The sequence below is a fragment of the Mytilus californianus genome, unplaced genomic scaffold (assembly GCF_021869535.1).
Source record: "Mytilus californianus isolate M0D057914Y unplaced genomic scaffold, xbMytCali1.0.p SCAF_1, whole genome shotgun sequence".
In the NCBI taxonomy this organism is placed as follows: Eukaryota; Metazoa; Mollusca; class Bivalvia; order Mytilida; family Mytilidae; genus Mytilus; species Mytilus californianus.
Genome location: NW_026262581.1, coordinates 108,220,135 through 108,246,367, shown reverse-complemented (window position 1 = coordinate 108,246,367; position 26,233 = coordinate 108,220,135). Strand labels below are relative to the sequence as shown.

At 31.7% G+C, this 26,233-nt stretch overlaps 1 protein-coding gene across 5 annotated transcripts in view; it reads right to left on the bottom strand.

The window, feature by feature from the left end:
• Nucleotides 1-26,233, bottom strand: part of LOC127729482 (dynein axonemal heavy chain 12-like) — a 71,422-nt gene that overhangs the window by 6,021 nt on the left and 39,168 nt on the right. For 3 of the 5 annotated variants that reach the window (XM_052237328.1, XM_052237320.1, XM_052237336.1), the window contains exons 38-59: nucleotides 23,705-23,883; nucleotides 23,015-23,207; nucleotides 21,376-21,537; nucleotides 20,994-21,188; nucleotides 20,384-20,680; nucleotides 19,854-20,111; nucleotides 19,212-19,433; nucleotides 18,222-18,752; nucleotides 14,003-14,148; nucleotides 13,368-13,582; nucleotides 12,593-12,785; nucleotides 12,180-12,372; nucleotides 11,176-11,348; nucleotides 8,270-8,410; nucleotides 6,785-6,943; nucleotides 3,851-3,995; nucleotides 3,033-3,257; nucleotides 2,593-2,772; nucleotides 1,876-2,016; nucleotides 1,542-1,679; nucleotides 748-981; nucleotides 155-337 (exon numbers count right to left, since the gene is read on the bottom strand). In XM_052237328.1, the coding sequence (XP_052093288.1) occupies nucleotides 155-337; nucleotides 748-981; nucleotides 1,542-1,679; nucleotides 1,876-2,016; nucleotides 2,593-2,772; nucleotides 3,033-3,257; nucleotides 3,851-3,995; nucleotides 6,785-6,943; nucleotides 8,270-8,410; nucleotides 11,176-11,348; nucleotides 12,180-12,372; nucleotides 12,593-12,785; nucleotides 13,368-13,582; nucleotides 14,003-14,148; nucleotides 18,222-18,752; nucleotides 19,212-19,433; nucleotides 19,854-20,111; nucleotides 20,384-20,680; nucleotides 20,994-21,188; nucleotides 21,376-21,537; nucleotides 23,015-23,207; nucleotides 23,705-23,883 (4,503 nt within the window). Of the gene's footprint in view, nucleotides 1-154; nucleotides 338-747; nucleotides 982-1,541; nucleotides 1,680-1,875; nucleotides 2,017-2,592; nucleotides 2,773-3,032; nucleotides 3,258-3,850; nucleotides 3,996-6,784; nucleotides 6,944-8,269; nucleotides 8,411-8,996; nucleotides 9,138-11,175; nucleotides 11,349-12,179; nucleotides 12,373-12,592; nucleotides 12,786-13,367; nucleotides 13,583-14,002; nucleotides 14,149-18,221; nucleotides 18,753-19,211; nucleotides 19,434-19,853; nucleotides 20,112-20,383; nucleotides 20,681-20,993; nucleotides 21,189-21,375; nucleotides 21,538-23,014; nucleotides 23,208-23,704; nucleotides 23,884-26,233 lie in introns of all 5 variants that reach the window. The other 2 variants (XM_052237341.1, XM_052237345.1) reach the window with 1 other exon arrangement.

The following is a 26,233-nucleotide window of genomic DNA, read 5'->3' as shown; positions in this document are numbered from 1 at the left end:
CCACTTTAACCTTAGGTATAATTAATTCAGTTAATATAAGAAAGCATGAACAAAGATTCTTCTATCTTGTCATACTGCCATCCGAACAATATTCTTTATTTTGAAAAGTATATAACATCAAAAGGAGAATGTTTGCATACAAAAGGATACAAACCTTAGCAAGGATATCCCCAGCAATTGTATACAGTGAATCATCAGCCTGACCTCCACCACCTGATCCCCGACCTTCTGTCAGCAAAACAGAAGAAAATAATAATTTGGTGTCCTGCATGTCCTTTGATATATCAACATTTTCATGCATGCCAAATATTTCTGGGTTCTGATTTGTTGGCAAATTCTACAAATAACAAAAAAGAAGAAAATATAACAAAGTTAATCTAGATAATGGAATAGGATTAAAGGTCTTCTCCTGAGCTTGCGTACAATTTTTTTTTTTTTTAAAAGGACATTCACTTTTTCGTTTGATACATTACTTATAAATGGCTATTGTCACTGCAATTTTTTTAAATTAAAGATTAAGACATATGATTAGGAATTTAAATCCAAGTGACTGATATTGATAAAAAAAAAATTACTTTCATCTGCTAGAAACCAATTTCAGCTTTTATTTCCTGGCATTATAACATGTATATATATGAAATATTCATTCAAGGGGAACTTTTAATTGATTTTTTCATTAAAAAATGGACTCCCTTATTACACTGAATATTATATTTACTTTCCCTTTCGATAGGCTCTTCAACATACCCTTATAAATTCAATATAATCTTCATATGCCATCTTAGGTGGTGAATAGTAGTTTCCACTTGGAGAGAACTTATACCGGGCTTCATTTATTATAGTAGGAGTATAGTAATCCTGAAGTATAGCTCTGAGACATCGCCTGTCCCAGTCATCAGTAACACGACCACCATAATTACACTCTCCTGTCATGTATGTGATAGCATCAAATGGTACCTCTTCATACTCATTAATAAACATCTGGAATAGAAAAAAAAATAACAGAACTTAACTTCAAAGGTACTGACAAACAATGGAGATTTAATTCAGATTTATAGAAACTAAATGTAACATTTAGTATTATTTAACTTGACGCTTAAATGCAAAATTTTAATTGGTTAATACGAGGGAGACATTCTACTCCATTCCATCACTTATATTCTATTATCCATGATGGAGATATTTGATCATTTGTGCACTTTATTAAATACAGATGGATGTAATGTACATGACATCATAGTTTATTACTTTAATTTAAAATTTAAAAGAAAATGAACATTCAGTATAATAAATTTAATAACACATGAAAGAAATTACTGTGTTTAAAATTCTTGATGACTAAAATAATGTTTAGACAAACTTTTTTTTTTGTCATAAAGTTCTGTGAAATCTTAAATGTTATTTTACGCATAATTTGTGTTTTGGGGTCTCTGTTTACAAATGGTTAGCTGTTTCTTATAATATTTCTAAGAGAGTCAATTGTAGCTAAATGTCCAGCAGCAAATATAAAGTAAAGTAAGAATGTGTGACATAAATCATACCTGTAACTGTCTGATCGAGATTCTAAGATCAGATTCATTGAATCCATAAGCAATATTCCATCCCAGAGGACCAAATTTACGTCGCTCTTGTATTATTGCATGGAAGAAACACAACCCATACAGCAACTTCTCAAAATTCTGAACAAAAAGAAATCATCAAATATAACAAAACACATATAGAAATGCAAAACTAAATCATATAATTATTTTTATAAAGCAGTTCATTTTAAACCTGAATGAAATGTCTTGGAAGTGTTGAGAAGGTATGAAAGTTAAATAATACTTGATTAAAAAATACAAAGTTTGATCTACAGTCTACAATATGTTAACTAACGTGTTCTTTTCCTGGACATCCTGCATAGAATTCAGCATCACTGATTGGATCATTAAGATAGGACTGTAACAGGTTCTGTCTCAAACCAGTTGGTGGTTCATTGGTCATCTTAACTCCATTCTGTAAAACTGTTACAGGGAACTGCAAATGACGGTAGTATATTATTTAAATGCCATACATTTTCTAGAAATTCAAGTTTTTTTTATGTTTCTTTATGTCAATGATGATTTTACATCATAAATAAATGAATGTTTATCATGATGTATTTACATGCAGTGAGAACGGTCTAAATCTAATCCAAATGGACAGAAAATTGTTAAAATTAGACAAGTATCTGGTTAAATAAGGTTATAATACTAAAGAATATATACTGCATGTCCTGAAGAATTAATCTACAGCTGGTTAACTCAAGATTAGATTTGTACCTGTTTCACAATATGTGCCTCACAGAGTTTAATTTACTCAGGTTTCTGGTTTATTCCAGTGGAATATTTAAGAGCATCAATTTTGAAATCATCTTGACCTCAATTAAACTGATCTAATCTAACAAAACACATATTAATCTTAAACTGAAATTTCAAATCAATTATTGGCATATTTTTCAATTTTTCCTGGCTACAATACCTCTAGTCTACCGACATTTCAAAATAACTAAATGTTGTTTGGGAATGTTTATGTTTTGTAGATCATTCTAACTGAAACTATAAAATAACTCACCTTATCGGATGGATAACTGGTAAGCCACAGTCTAAATTCTGAGTGTGTATTTTCTGGCGTAAGTTCTTCACACAACTTCTCCAGTGGAGTCATCCATGACACGGCCAAGTGACAGTTCTGTAACATCACCCAGCTACCTTCTTCTCTTGCCTTCTGTATCATCCTACTGGCTATTGGTCCCTATGTCAGAATAGATGTCATTTGTATATTATTATAGCTGTTTTCACTGAAAATGCTTTTACATATAAAAAGATTTGAAATCTGCTCTAAATAGGAATAACCAGCAGCACAGTTGACGACTTACATATGCTAGTACAAAAGCTGAGAAATAGATTCAATATATCATGTTCATCACATGTAGTATCTTCATCATCTAATAAATTCAAATCCTGTGGACTTAAGATCTGTTAAAAAGGTATTTATAAATGAAGTTGTCCTACCTGTCCCTGACCCAGAGATATAGAGTTAAATTTATTTCCTCCAAATCCTTTGTCTTCTGCAAACTTCAACAATGCCATGGTTGGATCAGCTCCAGGTGATAGGACAAAAATCAATGGAGCACAGCAGTTGGAATCAGCATAACTCTTGGCTAAATCAAATGGTGGTGGTTCTACAAACTTTTTACCAAGCTTCTCCTGGACAAAATTTGTAATAGCTGGAATAATCTAAAAATAAACACCACATTGTTAGGAACATTTAAATTTACATTAATGTACCAGCGAATAGTGGCAAGTACAGAAGAAAATATAAATGTATGTAGAGATTGTACATTTGAAGAACCAATGTAGATTTGGCTCTACCTACATTGCACACTTAGAATTAACACCAATTAAACAATCATTCTAACTTAATTAAATCTGTTACCAGATGCATGAACAGTGCTCCAGGATATGTCTATCCGTCTTAAAATTGTCACTATTGAGTTATGATTGAAGTCTTCTCTTTAAATATTATTCCAATACTCTCAAAAATATTTTTCCTCATATTTAGATAAAATGAAAAAGACAAAACATTCCTATATATTTTGTTCATAGCAATAAATATTAAATATTTGGTTACACATAAGTTGTGTGTAAGATAACAGTACTCTTAGTAGAGTAAGAAAAGTTTTCTTTTATGATATTGATAATTTTTTTTTTTATCTTTGAAAGAAAAGTTGTTCTTTTAATTTAAAGATATTTGAAAAAAAAACATAAAAAAAATAAGTTCTGACACCAATTTTGGCTTAGCTGAAGAAATATGAAAAGCTGATTCATACTTTATCTGGTCGAATAGATCGTAGTATCAACATTCTTTGGAATTCATTTAATTCAGTTTGGAAAGGGGCAGGTAGTTCTTCATTGTGTGGTTCTCTGTAGTTGTAATATTTATTCCAAGCATCCAGATTCTTCATAAAATGTTCTCTGTGAAAATAAAACAATATAAACATTAATTTTCTTTTTACAACGTGACAGAAGAGAACATGGAAATATTCACATAATTATGGCATGTGTAGCTTTATAAATCTCAATTTAAGTTCCTTTGAAAGGACATTAAAAAACTATAAAATAAATCTTCTTACTTACTGCACAAACAGTTTCTGAGAGAACATGTTCAAATGAAATATACCACAAATTAGATTATGGGAGTCAATCTGAATGTAAAACAAATTTGTGTGTGAATCTTAAAAGTGGATGTCGGTTAGTAGATATGTCAAACAATTAAATCCAATAGCTGTTTAAAATCTTCCTATATAAACAAATTCATAGTCAGTTTAGAATAACAGAAATGTCAGATGCATTATAAATACAAATTCTCCTGATCTCAAACAAGTAGGTGCAATAAGGGCATTATTTCATTGGAAATTGTTATTAATATTTCTTCAGAGATTTTTTTTTTATGTCTGTATCAAATATGTCATGAAAAAAAATGAAAAATAGATACATTGGAGTCATAAGATTATTAATTTTAGATGCCACAGAAAAAACAATTTGGAAGAACAGTCTTAAATTAAACTGTTTTTTTATAAATTAAGCTGTTAGTTTTCTCTTTGATTAGTTTCACAATTTTCATGTCAGTGCCTTTTATAGCAGACTATATGGTATGGATTTTTCTCATTGTTGAAGGTCATACAGTTGCCTATTATTGCTTACATTCACTTCATTTAAACTCTGGTGGATAGTTGACTCATTGAAAATCATACCAACATTTAAAATTTTGATTCATGATTGAGCACCAGAATTGCCAGTCAGACTTCATAGAATTTCACTTTGGCTCTTTCTCTTTTACTTCAATGCAATAGAAATAGTTGTATAATGTTTTTGTGAGTCTTAAAAGTTTTCAAAACATTGGTCTCAATAATAAAAATCCCCAGTAATTTAAGATAACAAAAGTTTGAATAAGATAAATAAATAATGAAATGAAATAGAAATAGTTGTATAATGTTTTTGTGAGTCTTAAAAGTTTTCAAAACATTGGTCTCAATAATAAAAAGCCCCAGTAATTTAAGATAACAAAAGTTTGAATAAGATAAATAAATAATGAAATGAAATCATAATGTTTTTGCAAGTCTTAAAAGTTTTCAAAACATTGGTCTCAATAATAAAAAGCCCCAGTAATTTAAGATAACAAAAGTTTGAATAAGATAAATAAATAATGAAATGAAATAACTAAATCTGAAAACATAACAAACTAGGCAAAACAGAAACAAACAGATACATACCCTCCTCTAAAAAGTGTACACTTTATCTATTACATTTGTATTGATTGGTTACATAATTATAAACAAATGCATTCATATATATATATATATATATATATACAGACAGATATCAAGCCATTCAGATTTCAATTCCACACATATAAAATTTAGACAATGTTCAGTCCTATTTCTAACAATGTAGGACCCATGCAAGCTGTTGGGTATCAGTGAGGAAAATTGGTCTCAGGGACAATAAAAATACAATTCTTGAGAAGAAATGTTTTACTATCACTATCCATGAAAGGTGTCTGGTCATCATTCTATTATGTGATTTTTTTGTGACTTACAGTGGGGCCTACCACCTGGATTAGCTGACTTACAATGGGGCCTACCATCTGGATTAGCTAGCAAGGAGATTGATGGGGCCTACCACCTGGGTTAGCTGACTTACAATGGGGCCTACGACCTGGATTAGCTGGCTAGGGCATTGATGGGGCCTACCACCTGGATTAGCTGACTTACCATGGGGCCTACCACCTGGATTAGCTCACTTACCATTGGGCCTACCACCTGGATTAACTGACTTACCATGGGGCCTACCACCTGGATTAGCAGACTTACAATGGGCCTACCACCTGGATTAGCGGACTTACAATGGGGCCTACCACCAAGATTAGCGGACTTACAATGGGCCTACCACCTAGATTAGTGGACTTACAATGGGGCCTACCATCTAGATTAGCGGACTTACAATGGGGCCTACCACCTGGATTAGCGGACTTACAATGGGCCTACCACCTGGATTAGCGGATTTACAATGGGCCTACCACCTGGATTAGCGGACTTACAATGGGGCCTACCACCTAGATTAGCGGACTTACAATGGGCCTACCACCTGGATTAGCGGACTTACAATGGGCCTACTACCTAGATTAGCTGGCAAAGAGATTGATACGCCCAGTAGTAATATCTGGCAAGTTCCAGTCATTTCTTTTAACGTTTCAGACTTCTGTCTGGTATGTGCCAAATGTAGAAAAGAAACCTGTCCCTTTATAAATACCATTTTTCTTCGACTTTTAAGTTTCAGTCAAATCATTTGTTAAAATCAATACATTTGCTGTGCAGAATCAACATTTGTCTCAATTTGATAAAATGTGCCATAATTTTGAAATCATCATCATCATCATAATAATAGCTTACCGTTGAAAGTGTGGAATATCATTGGTGCCAAAAAAGCTGAGTTGAGGGCCAAGTCCGCATATATCTGGGCTCAACATCAAGAAGATTATAAATTGACTCTATAAGATCTTAATCAATGTTTATATAACTTATTTTCTATTTTGAATCAGATTTCCACATGTCACCAGTACTTATTTCAAGTAAAAATTTGTCAACAGCCATAAATATCAAGCTTATTTCTTTATTTTGTTTAAATATCTAATCCTTAACTCAGGTTTAGTGCTTGTTAACAGCTAAAGTAAAAAGCATTAATTAAATCCAGTTAGATTTTACCTTAATTTTTTGTATTTTTTAAGATCAGAAAGACGACACAATTCATCCCAGCTCTTATCTGTCAGCCATGTTGGTGCAGGGTTAGCAAGTTTGTTCTCCAGACCAACACCTCCAGTCAGGAAAAACATATACTCATCATGATCTAGTTCATTTTTGGATCTAATAACACAAAACATTTATAAGTACAAATGTATAAATATTGTTGATGTATCATAGTTTATATGTCAATAATCAAAATATTGTAGATTATATCTCTGATAAGATGTTAATCATAATAATTATCAATTAACCAGTTTTTACATCTCAGATAAGACTGCAGTTACTTTTAATATAATGACTTTATTGAATGAACTCATCTTCAATTAAAATATGAAATGATTGATTTACTGCTAGGAAGATTGACTACAAATTAAATTCTACTTAAAGTAATTAATAATTTAAACCGGAAAATTGGAAGACTATTTGCAAATTAAATTCCATTTTAATCAATTAACATTTTCAATCAGAAAGCAAACAAAAGCATAGACACTGAAATAAATAATTTACTCACACAATAGAATTAAAACATGCCACATAAACATTTCAGTAAACACACAAAGTTGTAAAGGCATAAAAAATGTGCAATTATAAACAACAAACAATACAAATACAGTGATAGTATTTATAGAAAGAATGGAAAACAAATTGGGAAAATTAAAATGAAAATGTAAGATTACTGAGGATATATCAAAATCAAGTTTCTATATGTTAAATAGGAATGTATTGGTTTACTTTGTCTTTTTTGTTCAATGTTTCTCAGATAATTGGAAAATATAAAATAATTACTTGTATTAAATTTTATAATCACTAAATTTTACAAGTGACAAATTAAAAGTGAAAGCTGATATACAGTAATGGCAAATCTTAGAAAGAAATCAATTATTAGGATTCAAACAAGTTTAACTAATTGTATTGATATTCCCATTGGTTGGGATCAGTGTTCTGTCAATATTTTCTCTTCTGAAAACATCTTGTCTTTTGAATCAACATTAAAAATTTTTGTAATTCCCTTTGATGGAACATCATTCAGATTTATAAATTATAAGGAGGATTTAACATTTGTATATTTTTTTACACTGACTGAGAAAACTGGGTATTCATTACAGATTGATGTTGCCTATGCATTTATTTCAAGCACCCTATAACCTATAAACCTATAGAAGAAAATGACAAGAAAAGAAAGAGTGGGAAAATAATAAATACAAAATAAACCTTAAAATCATACCATTTTTTTTCTCAAGCACAGGCAAAATTAAATGCAAAGATTCATGCAAAAAAGCTTATATTATACAAACCAACAGGTTAAATAATTAAAGGGTTCATACTGGTTAAATTCAAACCATTAACTGAATCAATTGTTATATATAATAACACACACCAGGAGAAAATAACTCCAAATGAATAAAAATCACACATTATGATCTCAGCAGACCAGCATTTACTTACGACATAATATTAGTATTGAGAATAAAAGAAAATAGAAGTTTGTCTTTCTCAAAGAGTGACCGACAAACATTACAGTATAAACTGTAGGTAAAGTGGTCAGAAAGATATCGCAACCGTCTCTCCAGGATCTTTGATTTGTTGCTGAAAATGAAGAATCACAACAAGATGAAGAAAATATCTATTAATTTCAGTAGAGTAGTCTACCCTATACAAAATACACACGACTGCAGAATTATCTACCCTAAACAACATACACATGCAATAGTTAGTGCTAGAAGTAGTTTTATGACTAGACCTCTTAGGGTGACAAGCCTGTTACAACTAAAACATTTATCAAAGGCATAACAAATATTATTTCTAATGTGTGAATGAAAAGTTCTTAATTTAAAAAAATAATAGACAAATGTTTTAGCTGTAACAAACACCAAATCCTCCTGATATATAAGAGAATTGCAGTGCTATAAAATGTATCATCAATGGAAGGAATACTTCAGTTCAATCTTAATTTCATTTTACAGAGTAGCATAGCCTGTCTTGTTTTACTAAAGATTAATTTGAAAATCTTCAGTAAACTCAATTAAAGTATGAAAAAGTACATCTGTTAATAAACTGAAAAATTGTCTTCCATTAATGACCATTACAACTATTTCTGGTGTAGATATTCATTGACAATATATATACGTTCTACCAAGTGGCTCTGAGTACATATCTACTCATTCATACTCACAACAAAAGGTTTGCACAGAGCAAGAATGAAAACACCAGCTTATGGTTAGCAAATAATGAACGACATATGTTATCGTATAACTGATACTGGAAGTGGTCGTTCAAGTACCGTAAACGTCGCTCCAATATCTTGGACTTATTGCTGTAAACAAAACCAAGCTTTTTGCTGAATTAATGCTCATAATGGTTGATTTGCAAAATTAACTCTTTTTCTTATTCAAATAGAATAATTAACTCATCTCTGTTTCTAATAAACTTGTGCTTATACATATGGATGGGAAATAGGGAATGGAAAAGGATAATTGTGTGTATGCTATATAATTACAACAACAACTGAATATATCAGTGGTTCCTTATACAAAAAAAAAAAACATAATCACTTTCACTGTATCTACAGGACTGACTTGTTTTTGTTTGTTTTCTGTCCATATATGACAGCAAAACATACATCTTAACATATACAGTCGACCCTCGTTATGTTGAAGTCGAAGGGACCTGACCAAAGTATTCGACTTATACGGGGTTCGACTCATCCGAGGTCGAAATTGTTGTCATAGATTTGGAAATGCATGAAATACAGTATCAGATTTGTGTAAACTAGATACTTTGAATAGTGTGCCTTCGATATGACACTTTATGATTGTGTATTCAATCTCCATATTTTTTGGTCCTTCATAATAATTAAACACACAAGTACAGATACAAGTCATGCACATAAAAAAAAAAAATAGTAAACACAAGTACATGTGTATTTACAAAGGTCAGTCACTATAAATTATGAAATCACTCGCGGAACGAAACAAGATTTAAAGGTCTCTGATGAGGTCGTCTGTTTTACATTAAATTATTATAAATTTGTCATAATTGTCTTCACTTTATTTATTGTAATTAATGAATTCTAATTCTGACGATTCATTTAATCTCGGCTTGGGTTATTTAAATTTGTTTCGTTTTAATATCAGGTGAAATATGTTCAACACACTAACATTCCGCTTGGACGATCAACAAAGGTGTTAATTACCGGTCCCCATAAACATGTCATTTTAACTGTTATACAAACAAGTATGTTTACTCAGCTTTAATCTCTTTTGAAAATGATTACATTACATAAAATTTCCGAATTGAATTTTTATAATTAGGTCTGCATCTTTCTGAAATTGTTACTTTTGAACTTCGAGACATCGGGGTCAATTTACATTAATTATACATCGACGGGACTATAAAATTTACTCGACTTAACAGAGTATTCAAATCAACCTAGTTCGACTCATCCGAGGTAATTATGCATTGATCAAACAGGAATTTTACTGGGACCAAGAAATTACTTCGACTCATCCAAGTTTTTGGACACAACGAGGTTCGACTGTATACTGAAATGTAAGCATGTATAACTACAACAAAACAGGGCTCTTTAGGGGAGCCATCTTGAATATTGAATAAGCACCAAACATTGCAATTAATTTGATAATCTTTTATGTATAATACGAAACAATTTACAAGAAGCTCATTTGGAAGTATTTTTCTAAGTGTCTTGTGTAAAACATTTTTTCAACATTGGTTTATGGTTATCTTAGATTGTAGTTGATCAACATAATTACCAATATAATATAATTAGGAAAAGTTTATCTACATTCTCCGTTCCATCATTTTTAATACATTGAGGAACCAGTGAAACCTATTAGGCCCATATTGTATGGTCAAAAACATACTAACAATGTGACATTATATTTCCTTGGAACATAGTCCTCAATGGTTCTAAATGTTTAGTGTGTTAATACAGACAATTTCAATAGCCATTCCATCATAACGAAATTTTTGGTGAATTTGTCTAATTTCTTCTTTTTTTAAAAATACAATCCCCATGCAATTGTAGTGAATTTTATATGATTGTTCATATTTTCTCTTACATGTCTGAATAAAAATCATCTGCCCATGAAATACAATTGCATAGCAGAAGTTCTTAATGCATCCCCCCTTTTTTACAGAATATACACATGTATCTGCTGATGGAAATGTGCGTTCCTAGCAAAAGTCTTATAGATGAATGAATAAAGAAGGGAAACTATTATAAAAACTTCAATTTGGAAAATCAATTTGCAGCCCTATAAAAATTAATCCATTAGTTTTCCTTTAGTTTAGGATTTGACCTTATTCAAAATAAATGTAGTATAAAGTCTTACCTGTCATGAATAGACATAACATAAAGGTTGACAAACCAGGTCAATGAATACTGGTACATAGGGTCAATATTAGGCAAATCAGCAATTGAGAAAAACAGAATAGAGGAATGTTTAGCGATTGGACGATATCCCATTCTAGAAGCATCTATTTTCTGTTCAGTTTCCTCTGCAATCTGAAAAAAATAAACATAATTTGTACCAAATTTGAAAATTTATATGTAAATACTGTAATGAAACTGATTATTATCCAAGATGTAAATAAAAGTCAGTCGGTTTCAAATTCTGGATAAACAAGTTTGAATCAAAAATCATTTTAAGATTTTGAAGACAAAATATCTGACTCATTCTGAATGATACTTGAGAATCTGAACAAATGTAAAAGCTCTGTGAATCACAAGACTATAAAATGAAACCAAAGATCAGAATATGTCCTTATCAAAAACTTTTAATAACTTTGACCCACATAGCAATATTTGACTGCAGTCTATTGAACCTTTGCATTCAAAATTTAAACAAATCTTAATTGTCTGACTGCAGAACTGATAATAAATATTTCAAAATGTTAATCATTTTTATCCTTTCTGCATTTAAAAATCCCCCCCCCCCCCCAATTTTGGTCCATATATTTAACAAACTGAGTGATAACTATAGCTTTTGTTTCTTGAATCTGAATAGCTGATAGATAACTGTACCTTCTGCTTCTTAGGCCTAAATTAATATATTGTTTGTTTCCCCAATCCCGACCCTGCCAAGCAGGTGTGGGTAGGTAGGTAGGGAAATAATTTTATTTTTCCAAAAAGCTTGAACATTATGGGATGATCCGGCAAGCCTGAAAATCGGAAATGAATAAAATAATATTTGACTAAGTTTTGACAATAAAATTTTATGAGTAGGACCATTTTTGCAGGGTCGGTCGGGATTGGGGAAACAAACAATATTTTATTTTAGGCCTTAGAGATTTCATTAAAAAGTATCTCAGCGGAGTCCAAAATAGATAACTATACCTTTTGTTTCTTAGAGATTTCATCAGAAAGTATCTTAGACGAGTCCAAAATTTGAATAGCTGTTTCATCTTCCAGAATGTTGCCTTCGGAAGCTGATAGAGTATGTAGAATTTTATCTTCAATTTCCTTTAGTTGTTTTTTGTTAGCAGCACTCTGAACAATTAATGCTTGTCTCTCTTCTTCTAATTCTGGCCTGTAAAGCAATTTATTAATAATTAGACATGACCATAAAGACAAAGAGAAAAGGAACATATATTGATGTGACAGTAACTAATAATCATTATTATTACACAGAGAAAAGTTTTCTTTACATCAATATTATTTAAAAAAAACACCTGAGAAAAACTTTGATTGTCTCATTATTTTTAAATTAGAAAAAATCAATAAATAATTAAAAAAAAAAACTTTCTTACCTTTCTTTAGCGACCACTATTCCCAGGAGCTGATCCTCAAGACCTTCAGGTGTTATCATAAAGTTCAGTAAAGAGACCTTGACTGCTACTTCAGGTAGATAATGAGGATTTCTCAGTTTAGTAGTGATGTAGAATCTGAAATCTTTACTGTATTCAATCACATTCTCTCCTAGTTTGATCATGTCAACACCAGCTGAAATTTTAGGTAAATTTTTTAGTAACACACAATAAATTCTTCATCACAGAATTTCTGTCTTCAGGTTCTCTCAGTATTTAAAAGTCTAAAATTCTTTCCCAATGCCAGGTTGCTGCTTTTTTTTTATGTTTTTTAGCCATTTCTAAATTTGATGTGGATGTCCGGGCTCTCGGTCATAAAACTTTACTCAGTACTCGGAGTACAAAATTTGTGCTCGAAACACCAAATCCATGATTTTGATTGGTTGCTTTCTGAGTCCGAGTACGAAAATCGTGCTCGAAAGTTTTATGACCGCAAGGCCAGATCTCTCATAGTTTGTCAAACTACCCTGTAACTTGTCTTTGAATTTATTGATTTAAAGCTTGGAATATTGTATGGACACATGTCCATCATTAAAAGTCTTTAAATGACTTTTTTGTTCTGCTTGTGTTGTTGGGTTGCTGTATCAATAACTTTTACCCTAGATCTCCCTTCATCCACTCAAGTTATATAACTTTTAAGCTAGCAGTATAAGAAGTGAAAAGTAAGACATGGATAGGCTTGAACATAACAATAATGACAGTGATTAAATGTGCTCACCTTGTTTGTAAGTTTGTTTCAGCAAGAGAGGTTCCAGAGAAGGATCCAATTCTTCAGCAACATTTTCCAGTAGAGCGGGATTACCAAAGGTGATACAATTCTCCAGTGTTCTCATGTAATCTGAATCTGTCAGTTTAATGACTGAGAGTTTGAAATCTTTCTCCATGTTCTTCACCCATTTGTTGGCTTGACCTTGTGGATCAATCATAAGAGGCCTGGAAAAGACCACACATTCATAAGTGATGATTCCAATATCATGCTTAGTAAACACAAAATTTTTGTCGCAAAACTTGTAATAGAAATCTCTTTTTCATCTCCTGACATTAGTATAATTTTGATACTAAATCCAATTTTTAAGCGAAATTTGAAATTTTGTGGGCACATTACTTTGTGGTAAGTTTGTTATTGCATACAAATAAATTCAACCCAAATTTTTTTCCCCATTGAACTATAAATTCTTGATTCTTTAACCCAGTGAAATCCATTAACATGAAAACATCAAAGTATTTGATTATAAATCCACAGAATTTGGTTAAATTGAAATTGAACCAATGCAAAAGACTTAGCAAATTAACAGAAGTGCAGCATAAATAACAACACTATATAAAAATCTGCTGAATTAAACAAATGTTTACCATCTCCTGGAGTTAGCTACAATGACACCATTGTCAATGGAGAAACTGTCTCGTGGTAGTCCAAAGATGTTCCATGCCTGTATCTTAATCGGCTCTCCTAAAGTCTTACTTAAAGAGAATTCCTGTGAGCATGGAATCTTTTTTTCCTGTAAAGAAGTAAACATAATTACAATTTTATCTTTTTTAAAGAACTTAAAAATCAAAATACCTGTTCAGGAATTAACTGATTGGTAAAAAAGTAAACAAAACTTACTTTAAAAGGACGATTTATCAGGAAATAATCTTATACAAGCTATACTATATAATTTACAATGACAACAATAATGATAAAAAAAAATGTATTAGCATAGTGCTTATATTTGATTTTATTTCAGTATTAATTTTATTTAATACCATTTTTGGTTATTTTAAGCTGCACAAAAAGCAGCATAAAAATGTATAATCTCATCTTATGATACGAGTACAAATTTAAATCTATGCTCTGTTAACAAACTAATAATTCAAGCTAGAATTTAAATCTAAAGGGTGGAAAAATGGCATTCTAAGAGGTACTGTGAAATATCACTTTCCTATAAGCAAATGGCTTGTGAAAAAAAATAATTCTTTTTAAGTTGTCTGTCAACTATTGCTCAAATTCTTATTTTTTCCAACAAAAAAAATGTGAATCTGAAAGAATGAATACTGCAAAATATAAAAATGTATTAAAAAGATTTTCAACATTTTATGGTTTACAGGTTTCATTAAGAGTGAGAATTGAATATTGCTTGATACAAACAAGTTATCTAATTACAATATAAAAATAACCACACCGTTGGAACTTGGAAGAGTTTATTACTATACAGCAAAAGTTGATAGCAAGCAATATCCAATTCTCACAAGTTGTTAAACCTATATCTCTTATGGTAGAAATTCTGTTTATGTCATTTATTTTGCCAATCATGCATGACTCCCTTTGTCAGAGTCCTTTTAAGATATACCTGTTATTAGTTTTAAATGGTTGGTCTACTTAAAAAATGCAGTTATTTCCATTCTTATGCAAAATAAAAGCCAAAATATTCCATTCAAGTCATTATTTTGGTGTAAAAATCTCCTAAATTGAATTTTCTGCACAATTCTCTTCTTGAAAATGACACCTTAACAGTACGCTTATAATGGTATCAAAACTAAAATTGCAAGTTTTTATTTTTGAAAAGTCAATTCAGCCACTTTTTTCTCAATAAAAAAAAAAAAAACATCACAAAATTTTCTCAGTTTGTAGTACTATAACTCACACAATCACATCTCCATGTTCAGTGAACCAAAATATCTGGTTCAAAACCATAATTTGGCTCATATTTTTAAAAAGTTACATCTTAATTAACATGTCTACTAAGTTTCAAGTAGATGTTAACACAACTTCATGGTAAACTACCTTAAATTAAAACTTTAACCTGATACAGAACTGATGGACGTAACAATCGGTAAAAACAAAATGATTCTTTACATTCAAAGGCCCAGCATAAATATGTAGACAGATCAATATAGAGGGTATACTACTTTATTTCGGATATCATTTTTCTAAGGAAATTAAAATATAACAGTAATGCTTTGCAATATAAAAAATTCATACAAAAATCACATAGACAGAAAGACCCATAGACTATTTCCAAAATATTTTACCAAAAATAAGAATCACACCACGAGCTATGGGACAACTAAAATCTTCATGACATTTAAAAAGAAAACTAAAGTTCTAAGTCAGTACAACAATAACTTTATACATACCCTTTCCTATGCAGAATACAGATAAATACAATTTCAGTACATTATAATTTTAAAATATTTAAAAAAAAAATGAACTCCTAGAGTGGGTGGCCCATATTCGCCTTTTAGTGATTTTCTAGGGATTTGTGTCAAGCTGGGAGGTCTGCACTATTTGGTTACTTGAAAAAATTTCCATATCATTGATTCATACACATTTTATGTGTTTAATCATTGGTGTGGTAAGTTTTCAGAGGTATATAAGAGTAAACTCCACTCCACAGTATTTATACAGTTTTCCGCAATTACACACTCCATTTATAAAACCCTGGATCTGCCCCTGGATGCCATCATAATGCAAACAAAGAATGACCCAGATTTTTTTTCCTTCTGCTCAATAAATAGGAAAAGCTGTTTGTTTTTTTTTTCACAAATAATCTGAATCATATTTTAATTGCAAATTCCTTCCTTTTCATGTCTTTTGCTGATAACTTTTCTTGTGTGCAAGTGCGCTGTTTCTTTGATATAGCATATACATTTTTAGGGGGTATAATCTAAGCTCTTCTGAATAGTTTATTTATTCATTTTAAATAGGTGCAGGCACTCCTTTAAAAAAAACTAAGCTCAGTGCATTTATGTAATCTGTTTAATGGACATAATAAAAATTTCTGGAAACTACACATGCGCAGTGCATAAGCAAATATTTTTTGTCAGTTTTTGATCTCTATTGTGTAACTGCTTCCAGCAAATTTCACACTTTATCATGCTGTTAAATATAACAGGGTTAATGAAAATTTTTTAGTCATATATTACGGTGAAAATGTGTCCACCATGGTATGCAATATACTTGATTTCTTCTCAAGTTTGTCAACTTTGTGTTAATTTATAGACCTAAAATCGAATGTCTTGACAATCCACCTTCATCAGACATGTAATTCTATAGTTGAATTTTGGAAAATTTCATAATAAGTTGCCAAAGATTGAATGTAGATTGGTCATAGGTAAAAATAAACTGTTAAAGTGGCAAATATGTGCACCCCACTCTACAGACTGTCTTTTTATAAAAATATCCCCAACTACTTTATTTTGAAATAAATACTATATGCCATGATCACTATTAAAAATTAGAATTTATCCCTATGTTAAACATAAAGACCCAATCCTAAATTAATTAACATAATATTCACAAGAGTGCACACGCTGAAATGTCTCGCCTTCTTTACTAATCATTGATATTATGTTGATAGTCCTAAATATAAAGCTTTATTACAACTGTCACATAAACTTAACATTAACCAAGTAAACTAAACATTGACCAATGAACCATGAAAATGAGGTCAAGGTCAGATGAACCATGCTAGGCAGGCATGTACAGCTAACAATTCTTCCATACAACAAATATAGTTGACCTATTGCTTATAGTTTAAGAAAAACAGACGAAAACACAAAAACTTAACACTGAGCAATGAACCTTGAAAATGAGGTCAAGGTCAAATAAAACCTGCGTGACTGACATATAGATCATAAAATATTTCCATATACCAAATATAGTTGAACTATTGCATATAGTATTAGAAAAAAAGACCAAAACTCAAAAACTTAACTTTGACCACTGAACCATGAAAATGAGGTCAAGGTAAGATGACACCTGCCAGCTAGACATGTACACCTTACAATCATTCCATACACCAAATATAGCTGACCTATTGCATGCAGTATTAGAAAGAAAGACCAAAACTCAAAAACTTAACTTTGACCACTGAACCATGAAAATGAGGTCAAGGTCAGATGACACCTGCCAGCTAGACATGTACACCTTACAATCATTCCATACACCAAATATAGTAGACCTATTGCATACAGTATAAGAAAAACAGACCAAAACACAAAAACTTAACTATAACCACTGAACCATGAAAATGAGGTCAAGGTCAGATGACACCTGCCAGTTGGACATGTACACCTTACAGTCCTTCCATACACCGAATATACTAGACCTATTGCTTATAGTATCTGAGATATGGACTTGACCACGAAAACTTAACCTTGTTCACTGATCCATGAAATGAGGTCGAGGTCAAGTGAAAACTGTCTGACGGGCATGAGGACCTTGCAAGGTACGCACATACCAAATATAGTTATCCTATTACTTAAAATAAGAGAGAATTTAACATTACAAAAAATCTGAACTTTTTTTTCAAGTAGTCACTGAACCATGAGAATGAGGTCAAGGACATTGGACATGTGACTGACGGAAACTTCGTAACATGAGGCATCCATATACAAAGTATGAAGCATCCAGGTCTTCCATCTTCTAAAATATAAAGCTTTTAAGAAGTTAGCTAACGCCGCCGCCGCCGTAGCCGACAAAAGTCGCAGGCTCGACAACAAAACAATCCATACATTAGTTAATTCGTTAATAAGTATAAATATTCAAAAAAAGAAACTAAAATCCAAATTTGTTACAAATAAAACTTACTGTACAGACTTTGACCCATTCTTTAGTACATTCATCTCTGAATGCCATGGTGAAAGGACCAAGATAGGCAATTACTCCTGCAGCTATCAACACATCACCAACTAAATTGTCAAAAATATTCTGTAAGTTTGTGGCAGCAACGGTCCACCTTTCTTTCTCTCCTCCCAATCCACCTATAAGCTTCTCTGCTCTTTCTAGTTTCTTGGCACAAAGGTCCACCTGAAATTCCAATCTTTCTTTCTTCTCTGTCATTTCTTGGAAAGTAGCACGTAAATCTGCAAGACGTTTTTCAACAGCTGCAAGCTCAGCACGTTTGGCATTCAGTAGTGTCATTGTACTATTAAGTTCTTCTTCTGCTTGTTTGAGTTTTTCTTTCTTTGGTGCTACAACTTTCGCCACTCTATCGTATATTTCCATGGCTAAGACCCATTTACACAGACCCTCAGCAGCAGATGACGCATTAGCTACTTTGGCAGGGTCAAAATCTGCATTTGTTATGAAATCCTTACGAATCTGCTTCATACAATGTACCTGACAAAAGTTAATAAAATCAGTCACTTTTATCAACAATTGAAAATATTTTCAAATCATGTGCGATTCTCTATAATAAGAAAACAATTGCTGACAGTTTCTTAGCACTTAATCTTCCATATTCTCAAGAAAGTATTTTCAAATAACTGACAAATCTTCAGTGCTGGGTTATTCAAAGATCTCTGACTTGTTGTAAAAAAAGTCTATCAGGAAATAAGTAGAAATATTAATCTGCTACAAGATTCTGACCTTATTATCTTCCATATTCTTACAAGTATATATACAAATTACTATGACATATTCATTTCCAAACTATTCCAAAACCACAAACTTGTAAAAAAAAAGTGTATCAAGAAGTTAATAAACAATTGCTGCAAATTTCTGACCCTGCAGTTTTCCACATTCTAACAAATTAATAATTCATCTGAGCAAATTCAAGATCTATGTGATATATCTTACTGGAATATTATCTCTGTCATAGGCTTTCAGATTAGCCAAGAAACTCATGTCTCCCAGAACTTTCTTTGATGGTCCCCAGTAATCAAGAATCTTTTGTCCAGGTTTATCTGGGTCATTTATTTTATCTGGTTTGATGTCCTTCATTACACATACAGCAGACATGACAAGTTTGACACCGGAAGGAGGGTTCTTCATAGACTTGACAATAACAATATCAGCAGGCTATTGATAAAAAAAAAAACAGAATACACACATGTATTTTATTGTATTCATTGAACAAAGTAGCTTTTTCTACAAAATCTGTTTGATTATGTTCACGGAATACAGCCGCATCAAATTATTTCCAAAGTCTTTATTCTTTACACAAGAGTTTATGCAACAGTTTAAAGAGACCCTATTTGGCCCAAAAATTGAAATCAGGTGATTTTTATGTAAATAGAATGGAAAAGCATGTTGCTTTACAGAAAATATTTTTTTCCTTAACCATACTTTTCACTGTTTTTTTTTAACATGCAAATAAAAAGAGGTGATACACTTCATGGACACTGTGATGAGCTAAGATACTTAAAACTAATTTGGCAAATCCAATATTTTCTGATTTCATAAGAAACACCATTATGATATGATAGTAGGACTAAATACCTTTAAGGTATCCAGGGCAGCGAGAGCAGCCTCAAGAGCAGGAATAGCCTCTGCAAGTTCTGCCTCACATTCATCTTTCAGAGCCTGAGCCTCAGCAGCTTGTTCATTAGCAACAGCTTCATCAGCTTTGACAATTTTACTTGTAGCCTCTACTTCACCAGACTCCTTCTCTATAATGACCATCATTTTAGAATTTTCCTCTGCAGAGATGACAAGCTGTGGCTGGAGTTCCTCCAGTTCTTTCTGCATGTCTGCAACCTAGTAATGATCAAACAAAACAGGTATCAGAATAAATACAGCTGATAACTGAAATACATGGATCCTCCCAAAACGGGCAACCTTCTTACAATTATAGGATATCAGAGTCAAACTAAGAAACAATAACTCCAACTTATCAAAGCTTAATAAAGTAGGTAAGATTATCAATATGCAGTTTCAGGAATAGAGAACAATATTTTTAAAAGTCTTCGTCTTCATACAAACAAAATTCTCATGTGAAAAATTTTCCTTTTGCAAAATAAAAATCTTACCTGTGAAGCAGCAAAGGCCAATTTCTCTAAACCAACCACATATCTACGTTTGGCTTTAGATATCTCATCTTGTTTACTTTGGAGTAAGTTCTTGAATGAGTTGATCAACTCCAAGTAAGATGTTGGTGTTACATAATTATGTCTGCCTAACTGATTTAAGAACTTTGTTGACAGATGAATGGTGCTCTGATGGAAGTGCTTGACAATCATGACAGATTCCTTCCTGTCATGGTCAGAAAGTTCTGTATTCTCTAAGAATTTATTGGCTACTCTCTCTAATGCATCATCTGGCCAAGTCTGTTAAAAGATAAGCACAGAAATGACATCTCATGAAACTTTAACTTGGCATTAAAAGACTAAAGATAATTTCATAGGATACAAAAATTGAATTGTCTAGACTAAAGGTGATTGAGAGCATAGTACAGACACTTGTCTATAGTTAAAAGATCATTATTGTTGAGGTAGCAATCTAACAGACATAAATAATACATCTCTTATTTACCTGGATCAATCATGAGTACAGCAGCTAGAGATAGGAACTGCCTTAGTCTTCTATGGATATCTCCTATGGAGCTAGAAGTAATATTATAGGATAATAGAATTTACTTACCTGGAACCAGTCAATAGTACAGCAGTTAATTAAAGACGGGAATTGCCTAAGTCTATTACGGAAAGCATCTCCTATTGGACTGAAGGCAATAATAATATGTAAATTCTCTCTGATACGATTGACAAAGAAAGCAAACAAAGCCAGTGGACTGAAGTCGGCCATCTTGTCTCCAGCTTGTGCTACTGGTCTAACAGTCTGGAAGAAATTAAGAAACAAGTACATTACTATGGCTAAGGAAAGGTAAAAGTCTACTAGGTAAAAGATCAATTAAGACATTAAATTATAACCTCTGGAACACTTTTTAATAAAGAAACTTTTCTCTTAAAAAATTGAAATAAGCAAATATTTTGTAAAAATATTTCAATCAGAAAGTGTGGCTTACCTCCATTATTTCTGCTTTCTCATCAGCAGGGAAAAGATTAGGGACTTCTCCTGTGTTTAATAAGTTATCAATGTCCTCAAGGAATGATTCCTCTTTGATCTGGGTGTCTGTCACTAAGAATACAGTTGTCTTTCCACTTGCTCCACATCCTTTCAGTACTGACTGTAGAATACATTTATTGTCATATATACTCAATCGTACATTAGAGATATACAATCTACAGTTCAGTTTATTAATAAAACTTTTTAATGTAAATCATTTGTAATTATTTTGTTAATTTAAAAGTGAACATATGTCTTATGTCATATCTAAATGTTTTATATTATTTGGACAATTAAATGTTGATGTCATATCTAAATGTTTTATATTATTTGGACAATTAAATGTTGATGTCATATCTGAATGTTTTATATTATTTGGACAATTAAATGTTGATGTCATATCTAAATGTTTTATATTATTTGGACAATTAAATGTTGATGTCATATCTAAATGTTTTATATTATTTGGACAATTAAATGTTGATGTCATATCTTTGCAAGTCTGTGTTTAATTTATTCACAACTTTTTAACTTCAAAGTGATTTAGAGTTTGACATTTATTTCAGACATCTATCTATTGTTCAAGACTGCATGTTGCCCTTTAAATGTCATTCGGTTGTTTATATTATTTAGTTGCTGCATCATTGACATGTACCCCACGTCTGCTTTTATTCATATTACCCTGTATTTCTTTGTTCTTGAATACCTATTGTATTTGATACTTGCAACACTTGATAGGCTCAAAGTTACAAATAAATGAGTTACATTATCATTTTAATGTGTTGATGGAAAACTCAATATCTGACAGTTCAAACAACAACAACTGTCTTGATTCTGGGCAATTCAAAGCTGGTCATACTTCACAGCAGTTGTCCATTTTAGAAGGTCATATGGTGAACGCTAGATGTATATTTCAGTTACAATATGATGTAGTGTTGATGTCAAATTGATTATAACCCACATCTCCTTACCTTAATGTCCTCTCTCCATTCTACTTAGCCATAGTTCTTTGAGATTTCTGGTTTTATTCTTACCTTAATGTCCTCTCTCCATTCTACTTTGCCATAGTTCTTTGAGATTTCTGGTTTTATTCTTACCTTAATGTCTCTCTCCATTCTACTTTGCCATAGTTCTTTGAGATTTCTGGTTTTATTCTTACCTTAATGTCCTCTCTCCATTCTACTTAGCCATAGTTCTTTGAGATTTCTGGTTTTATTCTTACCTTAATGTCCTCTCTCCATTCTACTTTGCCATAGTTCTTTGAGATTTCTGGTTTTATTCTTACCTTAATGTCTCTCTCCATTCTACTTTGCCATAGTTCTTTGAGATTTCTGGTTTTATTCTTACCTTAATGTCCTCTCTCCATTCTACTTTGCCATAGTTCTTTGAGATTTCTGGTTTTATTCTTACCTTAATGTCTCTCTCCATTCTACTTTGCCATAGTTCTTTGAGATTTCTGGTTTTATTCTTACCTTAATGTCGTCTCTCCATTCTACTTTGCCATAGTTCTTTGAGATTTCTGGTTTTATTCTTACCTTAATGTCCTCTCTCCATTCTACTTTGCCATAGTTCTTTGAGATTTCTGGTTTTATTCTTACCTTAATGTCCTCTCTCCATTCTACTTTGCCATAGTTCTTTGAGATTTCTGGTTGGAAGAGATCGTATCCTGCCATGGCTGTTGCTAACCTGGTTAAGGATTGACGACCACTACCTCCTACACCCACTAACAAGGCATTTCCTCCTGGGATTCTCAGTACACGACAGATACGAGACAAATGTTCCAACACATATCTGAAATAGATACATTGAAATTCAGGAAAATGTTAAGATTGTTCTGACATATATAACTCAACAGAGTTTTTTGTCTATTAATATTCAAAATGCATAAAATTTGGTTCACATACTTCAAAATTACATATTAATTTTCTTAATCAAGTCATTGTTTTATCATAAAATTTTGGCATCTACCTTTCTGCAATAAATAAATATATTCTGAAACTATTGAAAAATATCTTATTCCAGAAAAAAGACCAAAGATTTTTTTAATGTATTCAGAAATTATTGTGTGCATTCATTATTGCTTTTTTTTGAAGTATGAACAAAAATATGAGATTAATTATTGCAATTTCAGGAAATTCTGCATACAGATATCAGAATGCGATTTCTTATTATTGCGATAATTACCTAATCACATTATTTGCATTTATAAAATCCTCAAAATAATTTCTGAATTTACAGTATACAATACAACAATTTGAATATTTATGAACATAACATTATGTGCTGACCTGAAAATAACCAGATTCATTCTATTTTTATGTGTATTATTGTACTCTTCTAAACATTGCTCTACAATGGTGTACATAGAGTCAACAGATTTCACTTCATCATAAACTCTCTCCTCAGACTCTGCATCAGGGTTCATATAATCACCAAACATCAAACTTCTTAAATCATCTTCTTTAACCTGCGTAAAACAAATATCCTTGCTACAGTTTATATCAAACATGATTTGGTTGATAGTGAAATATCTAAATTGCTTACATATTTCAAATGTATAAATATTAGAACTTTTTTCATTTCATTTTTACCCTAAAAACTAAGGTATGGGTGTTGTTTTTAATTCAGAACTTTAAACTTCCAAAAGCCAATAGTGATGAGTCCCTGGACTAGCTTGAAAAAAATTTCTGACCTTAAGGATGTACACCTACGAGGAGCAAAAAAATTCAGGAATTACAAACTTTTTTTCATAACCTGATTTTTGGGTTTATATGACTGTAAAAAAATAATTGGTGAGGAAAAAATCATATGGTGGAGCACTTATTTTTTTGCTACAGCCATTTGAAAGTACCCAATTTTGATGATTTTCCCATTTTTCATCAATTTTTACCCATTTTTGGGCTATTATCATGAAAATAATCACAGTTTCACAATTAAACTTTTCTTCATACTTTCACTAAAGATGAAGTGGACCAATCTGAATAAATTTAACTTAAAACTAGAGGCTCTAAAGAGCCTGTGTCGCTCACCTTGGTCTTTGTGCATATTAAACAAAGGACACAGATGGATTCATGACAAAATTGTGTTTTGGTGATGGTGATGTGTTTGTAGATCTTACTTTACTGAACATTCTTGCTGCTTACAATTATCTCTATCTATAATGAACTTGGCCCAGTAGTTACAGTGGAAAATATTTTGTAAAAATTTACAAAAATTTACAAAATTTATGAAAATTGTAAAACATTGACTATAAAGGGCAATAACTCCTTAAGGGGTCAATTGACAATTTTAGTCGTGTTGACTTATTTGTAGGTCTTACTTTGCTGTACATTATTGCTGTTTACAGTTTATCTCTATCTATAATAATATTCAAGATAATAACCAAAAGCTGCAAAACTTTCTTAAAATTACCAATTCAGGGGCAGCAACCCAACAACGTGTAGCCTGATTGGTCTGAAAATTTCAGGGCAGATAGATCTTGACCTAATGAACATTTTTATCCTGTCAGATTTTCTCTAAATGCTTTGGTTTCAGTGATATGAGCCAAAAACTGCATTTTACCCTATGTACTATTTTTTAGCCATGTCGGCCATCTTGGTTCGCGGGCGGGGTCATAGGACACATTTTTTAAACAAGATACCCTAATGATGATTGTGGACAAGTTTGGTTAAATTTGTCTTAGTAGTTTCAGAGGAGAAGATTTTTGTAAAAGATTACAAAAATCTACGAAAAATGGTTAAAAATTGACTATAAAGGGCAATTACTCCTTAAGGGGTCAACTGACCATTTTGGTCAAGTCGACTTATTTGTAGATCTTACTTTGCTGAACATTATTGCTGTTTACAGTTTATCTTTATCTATAATAATATTCAAGATAATAACAAAAAACGACAAAATTTCCTTAAAATTACCAATTCAGGGGCAGCAACCCAACAACAGGTTGTCAGATTCATCTGAAAATTTCAGGGCAGATAGATCTTGACCTGATAAACAATTTTACCCCATGTCAGATTTGCTCTAAATGCTTTGGTTTCAGAGATATAAGCCAAAATCTACATTTTACCCCTATGTTCTATTTTTAGCCATAGCGGCCATCTTGGTTGGTTGGCCGGGTCACCGGACACATTTTTTAAACTAGATACCCCAATGATGATTATGGCCAAGTTTCAGAGGAGAAGATTTTTGTAAAAGTTTACGGACGACGGACGCCAAGTGATGAGAAAAGCTCACTTGGCCCTTTGGGCCAGGTGAGCTAAAAACTATGGGTAGGTGTTAATATATGAAAGTTTTATAAAATTTTGTTGCTTTTTCATTTCAAATTTACCATGTTGTCAATTTTGTAAATTTGGGATTTTTCTCTTTTTTCAGAACAAAAAGCATATTATTTCAACTTCTTTGTTATAAATGATTGAAAAAATACATATATAACAAATTTAAGAAGAAAAAAATTGATATGGGATGTACATGTATCTGGTAAAATCATTTCTTGTACCCCTCACCCATTTTCTCAACATTTTGGCTAATGAGACTGACTTGATTGGTTATAAAATTTGAAAATTTTATTACTCAAAAACCGCTTATTGTAAATACACAATTTTTTCACAGAGTTAAGTTTGATTATAATATTTTTTAAATTCATTGATATTTTCCACTTGTATCACGTTTTGGAAATAATTCCAGAATGAGATTTCAACAAGACTGAAGTGTCAGAAGAATACATCCTTAAATGAGAATGCTCATCATTTTTCTCTAATTCTTAGTTGATATATACTTTGCCTGATTCTGGACAGTTAAATTTTAAATATCTAAAAAGCTCA